The sequence below is a fragment of the Hippichthys cyanospilos genome, chromosome 16 (assembly GCF_059441005.1).
Source record: "Hippichthys cyanospilos isolate Australia breed blue-spotted pipefish chromosome 16, RoL_Hcya_1.0, whole genome shotgun sequence".
Lineage (NCBI taxonomy): Eukaryota > Metazoa > Chordata > Actinopteri > Syngnathiformes > Syngnathidae > Hippichthys > Hippichthys cyanospilos.
The window spans coordinates 6,070,888-6,079,372 of NC_142384.1; the positions used below are offsets into that span (position 1 = coordinate 6,070,888).

Consider the following 8,485-nt stretch of genomic DNA (forward strand, 5'->3'; position numbering starts at 1 on the left):
CTCTGTCAAGTACAGCAGAGACAAATACTAGTCTAAGGTAACTTTTTTCATCTTTACTCTAGCAATAGAATATACTGTAAAGGCTTCTGCAGTGACGCTGTAATGCTATCCCTGGGGCCAACAAAGTGACCATTGTAATTAAGGTCTACCTATAAAAAGCGACGGAGCAAGGGGCTGAGAGTGTTTCCATCGTCACAAAGTAAACGCACCTTACAAAGTGTATTAAGAATTTGATGTTAGTTATTCTTGACATCCAAAGTCATTAGGAATGCAAGTCATAAAGATAGACGACAACTAAAATCCTGGATAGTACTGCTTAGTACGTTTGCGCTGAGTCCTGCTTTGTTTTGTAAATAGATTGCGAAAACCAGTTACTTGCTAAAGTTTTTTCGACAGTTCTTATTCACGATGGACGCTCACGGTGGACACTACCTCAACAAGGAAGCCGTGCTGTCACCTTTGGGTGCAGCCCGAATGTGCCAGCTGCTCTTTGGCTCCGCCATCATCGCCCTTGTGTCGCACAGCGCAGGTTACAGCGCCACCTATGGGTACTTCTGCATGTTTGTGTGGTGCTTCTCTTTTGCTGTGACGCTGGTAGTATTCAGCCTGGACATCACACGACTCCACGTCTGCATGCCCATCTCGTGGGACAACTTAACGGTGGCATTCGCCATGTTGGCGACACTCATGTACATCACTGCCTCGGTGGTGTACCCCGTTTACTTCCTGGAAATAGACTGCCCCGACGAGGGATGTGAAGAGCGAGCCTATCGCATTGCCGTGACTGTCATCTCCAGCGTCTGCGTCTTCCCTTACGCCGCTGAAGTCTTCATCACTCGTGCCAAACCGGGCGCTGTGGTGGGGTACATGGCAACTGTGTCTGGTCTACTCAAGGTGGTCCAAGGATTTGTGGCCTGCATTATTTTTGGCGCGCTGGACAATTACAGTGAGTATGAAAACTACATAGCCACGGAGTACTGCGTAGTAGTGTACAGCCTGTGCTTCTCCATCACGGTGTTAGTGATTATGCTGACAATATCCGGCCGGACAGCTTCTATGCCCTTCCCCTTTGATCGGTTTGTCGCCATCTACACCTTCGTGGCTGTGATCCTCTACCTCAGCACTGCACTGGTGTGGCCCATCTTCAGCTTTGACAAGAAGTACAGCTTGACAACACGCCCGGAGGTCTGTCCGCGTGGAGAATGCCCATGGGACAGCAAGCTGGTGGTAGCCGTGTTCACCAACGTCAATCTCATTCTGTACTTCGTTGACCTGATCTACTCGCAGAGGATCCGTTTCGTCACAAACGCTACTGTCTGAGTCTCCGTGTCGAGGATCATTCTTATTGGTAGACTCAACAGGAGTGAGTATGACGACCTGAGGAATTTTAACCAAAATTGCAAGCGTCCGTCAAGACTGTCGTTTGTTGATTATGCCCATCACCATGAAAGGAGATGTAACTAAAGCAGGGTATGCACATACCGATTGGAATCGGAACCGGTAAAAGATGCTGCTGTCTGAATCTCCGTGTTGGGGATCATTCATTCTCATGATGTCAACAAGAAATGTAACCAAAACTGCAAAGGCCTTCCGAGACTGTCATCTGTTGATTATACCCATCACCTAAAAAGGGAATTTAACTAAACAGGGTATGCACATACCGACAAACAGTACCAGTAAAAGATTGTGCCGAGCGATTATCCACTAGCTTGAGGTGCGTTAAGAGTGTTTTTTCCTGTTTGACCTGATGCTCATGCTGGTTGTGCTGAATGCTTGCATTACATGTTTCATAAGTCACGTTTACCATACCTTCTATGAATATTTCATCGTCTTCTTTGATTTCTGCGGAAGTCTGGGGTGCTGCCTCTATCAGGTCAGTCTGGGTAATATAACAGATATTCCTGCTTGGTTATCTGTAGTACACCTAAGACTACTAACGAGGAAGGACATGCAGCGTTTTTTTTTTCCCATGTGTATGATCACTCAACTAGTAAAGATCAGTTAACACTTTAAAAAGAGGTATTTATAGCTCACCTTTATTTTCTTAGTAAAAATTACAATATCAGTATTTTCCCATTCCATCTGCCTCTTCAGACAAAAGGATGTATACGCTATGCATGTAAAAAGTTGAAAACATGTCTACTGTGTATGAAGATATATTCAACTGAAAGTTTGCACCGAGCATAGCCTTTTATCTTTGTCTCATTTGCCATTTTGGTTCAGTCCTCTGGAATAAAGTTCATATGAACATAATTTTTCCGTAATCCACAGAATGTTAATCTTCTGTATGTTTTTCTGAATCCGATAGCAATACCATATTAATTTTCCTATTTATGTATCAATTTCTTTCTCTGTTGGATATTTTTTCATATTAAATTACAAAAGCTTTTTTTTTTCCCTGCATATTTCAGGTACTGTGACCAGTGTGAGTTAACATTAATTGTAAAACCAAATTAACTTCAATTTAAAAAACAAAAAACAAAAATCTACTTATCTATTAAAAGAATCCTGATCAAACATGGGTACGTGTTCTTTCCAAAAGTGTTTCTGGAATTATTCATCGCTACAGTGATGTATGTAGTGGATGTAGTGTATACTAAGTGAAGTGTAGAGCATTTAAAGTCATATTTGGTGCAATAGACGTTTGTTCATGATGTGTTGTTCAGCCATGCTTTCCCATGTTGCAATAAATTCCACTTTAGGTTGTAAAGTTATCAAAGGAACAAAAACAAGCCACTACCTAAAGTGACCAACTAGGAACCAAACCCTCATTATTGGGGGTGTAGAAAAAAATGTCACAGGATTCACAGGCATGTATTCACAGGCATGTACAGTATATACTGTTTGGTTGGAATTAGCAAAGTATAATGGCTAACCTGCTTGCTTGTCAGCTTGATAGCATTCTATGTAAGTGTATGCCATTTTTATGAGCAACAGAACATTAGTAAATTGATTGATCAGTGAATTTCACGTTCATTTTTTTTCATCAACTTGACAATTGAAATGTAAATAACTTCCAGTCTTCATCTTCTGTTTCCGCTTGAGTATCTTCTCTGACATTCAAACTGAAAGCAGTAGGAAAAATGTTTCTTTTTTTTTTTAAATAGTATTTTTTTTCTCATCAAGTTCCACATACCATCAGAGTTGTTGTCACCAGACGAACATGATTGGTGCATGTCAACGGTGGTTCAAAGTCGCTACAAAATAATAATAATAATAATAATAATAATAATAATAATAATAATAATAATAATAATAATAATAATTGCTATTATCATTATCATTATCATTATCATTATCATTATCATTATTATTATTATTATTATTATTATTGCCCTTGTTGTTGTTGTTGTTGTTGTTGTTGTTGTTGCGATTGTGAACCATGCAATCATCAATCACCAATTTAGTAGCCATTTTAAATACGTTAGTTCTGTGACATTAAAATCCAGCAACGCGCACTCCATACGAAGATAGCCGGCAAAACACTGAGCTTATCTTACTCTAACAATAGCCTGGTCAGACGTAAAGCCTCAAAGTTATTTTATACAGATATTCCGTATTAATTAAATTTTGTATTTACGCATTCCACCAGTAGAGGTTAGCATCGCACCATCTGGTTGCCATCTGCTTGTCTTTTTCCGCCTGCGGCCAAAACTGATGCAATTCGTTTCGCCTTAAAAAAAAAAAAAAAAAAAAGGTTCCGCCTTTAAAATGGCCCGCCCTCAACTTGTCTTTTCAGACAATTTGATTGGTCATTTAGCCTTACGTTTCCAAAGCATGCACACTCATTGGTGCTTTTATCCGTCCGTCAATAGTTCTACCCTCAGGTATAATTCACAACAGAGCGAAAGCGGTTTTGAAACTTGGGACTATTTTGTGGTATGTCCGTAAGTTTTTTGTTTGTGTGTGTTTACATTTATTCCGGTGTTTGATTGCAGGGCTGGTGGTGAAGATATGATTCGCTTTGATCGAAACTGCATTAGTGTTTTGTTTACTCTTCAGCTTTCAGCAACTTCTCCCATTTGTCATTCATGTTAATCGTGCTTTGCAATAGATAAATAGTCAGTAAATGTCATAATATTCGCTTAAGGATTACCGTTATAGCTACTAATATAATCGGTTTCCTTTTTAAAACACCGATTGAAGTGATGTATTTTATATTTTTCGTTCTTAATATATAAAACAGTCTGTTTCCATGGGTACCTACTACATTTAGCCAAAAACACGGTATTACATTAATCTCGATCACTTTGCTTAGCTCGCACTTGCCATTTTCAGTTGTATTAGGTGAGTATTTTTTCTATATTTAATTTGATGGCTAAATTATTTTTTATGTACAACTCCTATTTCTAAATAGGCCACATGTTCACATTTGCTGTCGACTGAAAATGACAGCAACAGTGCTCAAGTTCTGTTACCCGATCACGGCTCGCCTATTGGTCATGTGACATTTACAAGCTGAGCTGTGATTGGTTGTTGTTGTGAGCCTGCTGTATGTGATCTCGGTTTCAGTGGCAAAAATGTTTTTTTTTTTTAAATAATAATTGTTCATTCTAAATAATTTAGCCATGAAATTAAATCCAAACCAAATCCACTTTCTACTCCTGAAAATGGCCAAATAAGAGGACTATCACTTTAAGTTGAGCAGCAAGCCATTTCACAGCTGCCAATAGGGCTTCACTGTACTGCCTGATTGCTATTGTAATCTCAAGTGTAAATGGTCATTTAAAATGGTGTCCATCGGCAGCCAGAATGAGTGTGGGCTTCATAGGAGCGGGCCAGGTGGCTCACGCCCTGGTGCGAGGCTTCACATCAGCAGGTGTGTTTAGCGCTTTCATTCTTGGTGTTGATTTCGGAGTGAACTGATCTCTGAACATGTTCAGGTGTAATCGCCGCCCACAGAATCACTGCCAGTTCCCCGGATACAGACCTTCCCACCGTACAAGCTCTCCGGGTGGGTAAAAGTTTAAATAACAAGACCTCTTGTTCATAAAGCGGCTTGTCAGTGGCAATATACTGTGTCTGCAGAAATTAGGGGTGTTTTTCACAACGAGCAACAAAGAGACAGTGAACAAGAGTGACGTCCTCTTCCTGGCGGTGAAGCCGCACATCATTCCCTTTGTGCTAGATGAGATTGGACCGAGCATTGAAGACCGCCATCTTATCGTGTCGTGTGCTGCCGGCGTCACCATCAGCTCCATCGAGAAGGCGAGTCAGTGTGCTGCTCTGAAGGAGACATTCGCCTGTTTCCTTTAGCGCCTGTCCTCATTATGGTGGCGGGTGAGCTGGACCCTTTCTCAGCTGACAGGTGTAAACCCTGGATTGGCCACCAGCCAATCGGCCAATACATACAGAATCGTAACCTGCGTATGCATTTGCAGAAGCTGCTGCAGTATCGTGCAGCTCCGAAGGTCATGCGATGCATGACCAACACTCCGGTGGTTGTGCGTGAAGGGGCTACTGTGTATGCCACTGGTACCCATGCAGAGGTGGAGGATGGAAAGTTACTGGAGCAGCTGATGGCCAGTGTGGGTTACTGCACCGAGGTGGAGGAGGACCTCATTGATGCCGTTACTGGCCTGAGTGGAAGCGGACCTGCTTACGTGAGTCACATTACTGATTGGTTGAGGCCTGAGTTTTAAATTGCATGTGTAAGATATGTTCTTACGCTGCAGATTTCACTGCAGACAATTGACACAACCACATACTGTAAGCACACAAATTGTTTTAAGGCTGCAATTACCGACTATTTTAATAACGTTATATTTTCTTGATTTATCGTGAATCTGTGTTTAAAGGCATGTTTTCATTTCCAACATTTTATTATGTAAACAAGGCATTTTCTCAAATTGACAGGGCAGAAAATTAAAAAAAATATATGTTTTGAAGGATTTGATTGCCGCTTTGATTCATAACACGTCAGAAATTCGATAAAAGGGAAATTGTGAAAGATTTTAACAATTTTTCTTTAAAAAAGGAATAAATTAAATGATTGTAAATTTCAAAGACTTTCAAATGAATGTGTTATTAATGACCACCACACCAGTATGTTTTAAATATAATCCTAGGTCTAGTTATCATTAAATTATATTACATGAGGGGTGGCACGTCTCCTGAGGCAGCCATGTTTGTTATAGCCACAGACAATGGTAAGCAACATCTCCTGCTGTCCGTAATGAAAAACTGTCCAAATCTTTACACAATATCCCTTTAAATTAATAAATCATTGTTTTCAAAGTAGAAACAAACATTTGTGAATATCTTATGTTGAAGTGACACAATGATAATCAATCCGATTTCATGGAGCAATGGTTCTCAAAATGTAGGTACATGAAGGCACTCAAACCTTGGGTCTACATTTGTTGTGGATCTCTAGACATTTTTCATTCAGTAAATCCAGAAGATAAATCGTGTAATATCATCCGCATGAAACTTTATGATTTACAAAGGAGTCACAATAACACAATTTGGCCATTCATGTTTCAATATTTGCTTTTAATTCAAGAATGAAAACATACTTTTTTGTCACAACATTAAAAGACAAAACAAAAAAATACTGAAGACGATTTGATGACATTTGCGCAAAATTTGTAGAAATCTCACATTTGGGTGAAGTGGTCGATGGTCGCTTTTGCGTATCCCTAGGGATATATGTACGTCCATTTCAGAACCACTGTCCTAAAACTCTAGTCACCCTCTGTATCGTAATGGATCAACCCAAACTGCCTTTATGTCATCAAGAATCACCTGTCAATCACACAAAACAAATTACATTTAAGTTAATTATTCCTTTTTGAAAACATGTCATTATTATGAAGGAGGATACTTTTATGTTGATAATTTGTACATTCACATATATTGATTCATAATTCATGATTTCTTCTTTATCTTTTTTCCCCCCACATAGTTTAAGTGAGATCACAGGACAAATTCAGTTCTAAAGTCTACTAAAGCAAAAACATGTTTGCGCAGCATTCTGTTTTGTCCCAAATCCCCTTACTTTTTCGTTTTTTTTTTAAATTGTTTAACATTTTTTTCCCCAAATGATGGTCCTGCAGGCTTTCACTGCCGTGGAGGCCCTCGCTGACGGTGGCGTTAAGATGGGTTTGCCTCGGAGACTTGCTGTACGCCTCGGGGCTCATGCCTTGCTGGTATGAACAAATGATCCTGTGTGCTGTTATGCACGGATTAAAACTCATTGACATGTACTGTGTGATCCATTTCATAAGCACCTTCAACCACACGTAGGTCATTTGTATCAATATAAATCCAAGTTCATGCAACTGAAATTGTTATATTGACTTCTACCACTAAGTGTCACACTTGACTCAGCAGCCATGCCACTAAGAAAGTTTACTTTTAATTTCTGTACACAAAAAATACATTTTATTTTTTACGTATTTATTTGAAGGGGATAATTAGATGTTTGTTGTTGTTTTTTTTTTAAACAAAATAGCAGTATTGCTTTTGTAATTTGGAGGTTGTATGTTCAGTCGCCGTCAATTACACAATTAACACGCAGCCAACCTAATCTTAATCTCATTTTTTGTGTCTTTGAAAGGGCGCAGCTCGGATGTTGTTAGACTCGGAGCAGCACCCCGGGCAGCTCAAGGACAACGTGTGCTCACCGGGGGGCGCCACCATCCATGCCCTTCACGTCATGGAGAGCGGTGGCTTCCGCAGCCTCCTCATCAACGCTGTCGAGGCCTCCTGCGTTCGAACAAGGTATGACGGCACAGCACTCTAGGCAAGACAAGAAAAAACTCTTAGATAAGATGTAAACTGCTATGCTCGCTTCCAAATTCTTGATTTAGTACCTTTGATAGTTGAGCAGAAGATTTTAGGAATGTTACCAGGCTTTTTTGATGTGTTTCTTTTTCTTCTTTTTGTTCCCTTTTCCATTGGCTTGATCAGAATTTCAGGCCTTGAAGAATTTGAAGGAACTCTTTGAGTGAATATGTGCAGTAAGTTAGCTTGCTGTGAAAGTGACTACCTTTTTTGTTTGTTTGTTTCCAAAAGGGAACTCCAGTCATTGGCAGACCAAGAGAGGATTTCTCCGGCTGCTATCAAAAAGACAACTCTTGACCAAGTGATGCAGCAGCCAGGAGTGACCGTGGAGGCCGCGGGCGTGCGATCGCGTGGGATCAGCATCTTTAACAGCAGCAACAATCCAAGAACAAAGAAGAACTGATCAAGAACTGAGGGAAATAACACCCACACTTGTTTCATGATCTTTTTTATTCACATCTACTTTTTCAATTTTCAAAAGTACACTTTTTACAATGCTAAACTTGGCATTGAATTAAGAATTAACAAGTGTTTATTTAAACCATATGATATATTCTGTCTATTATATATTCTATGTATAAATGTCACATAGGAAGGAGAGAGGTGAGAATTCAACATATTAGAAAATGTACATATGACTTGGCCCAACTGTCATCTTTAAAATAATAAAGCATGAACCTTGTGCACAAAAACTGTG

General features: G+C 39.8%; 2 protein-coding genes across 2 annotated transcripts; both read left to right on the forward strand.

The window, feature by feature from the left end:
• The first annotated feature begins 317 nt into the window (after positions 1-317).
• On the forward strand, positions 318-2,722 carry myadml2 (myeloid associated differentiation marker like 2). Its single transcript, XM_088437454.1, has one exon. The coding sequence runs from the start codon at positions 409-411 to the stop codon at positions 1,318-1,320; it is 912 nt and encodes a 303-aa protein (XP_088293580.1). The 5' UTR covers positions 318-408; the 3' UTR covers positions 1,321-2,722.
• A 1,057-nt stretch (positions 2,723-3,779) lies between these two features.
• Positions 3,780-8,474, forward strand: LOC148410289 (pyrroline-5-carboxylate reductase 1, mitochondrial-like). The gene is made up of 8 exons (XM_088437038.1): positions 3,780-3,879; positions 4,748-4,819; positions 4,884-4,954; positions 5,029-5,208; positions 5,382-5,603; positions 7,059-7,151; positions 7,562-7,725; positions 8,020-8,474. Exons 2-8 carry the CDS (start codon positions 4,753-4,755, stop codon positions 8,189-8,191), a joined length of 969 nt encoding a protein of 322 aa, XP_088293164.1. The 5' UTR covers positions 3,780-3,879; positions 4,748-4,752; the 3' UTR covers positions 8,192-8,474.
• The last annotated feature ends 11 nt before the right edge of the window (positions 8,475-8,485 follow it).

Coding starts and splice junctions, on each gene's coding strand:
- myadml2 (XM_088437454.1), top strand. CDS start 409: ATGGACGCTCACGGTGGACACTACCTCAACAAGGAAGCCGTGCTGTCA.
- LOC148410289 (XM_088437038.1), top strand. CDS start 4,753: ATGAGTGTGGGCTTCATAGGAGCGGGCCAGGTGGCTCACGCCCTGGTG. Junction 4,820..4,883: donor GCGAGGCTTCACATCAGCAG/GTGTGTTTAGCG, acceptor GAACATGTTCAG/GTGTAATCGCCGCCCACAGA. Junction 7,152..7,561: donor TCGGGGCTCATGCCTTGCTG/GTATGAACAAAT, acceptor TGTCTTTGAAAG/GGCGCAGCTCGGATGTTGTT.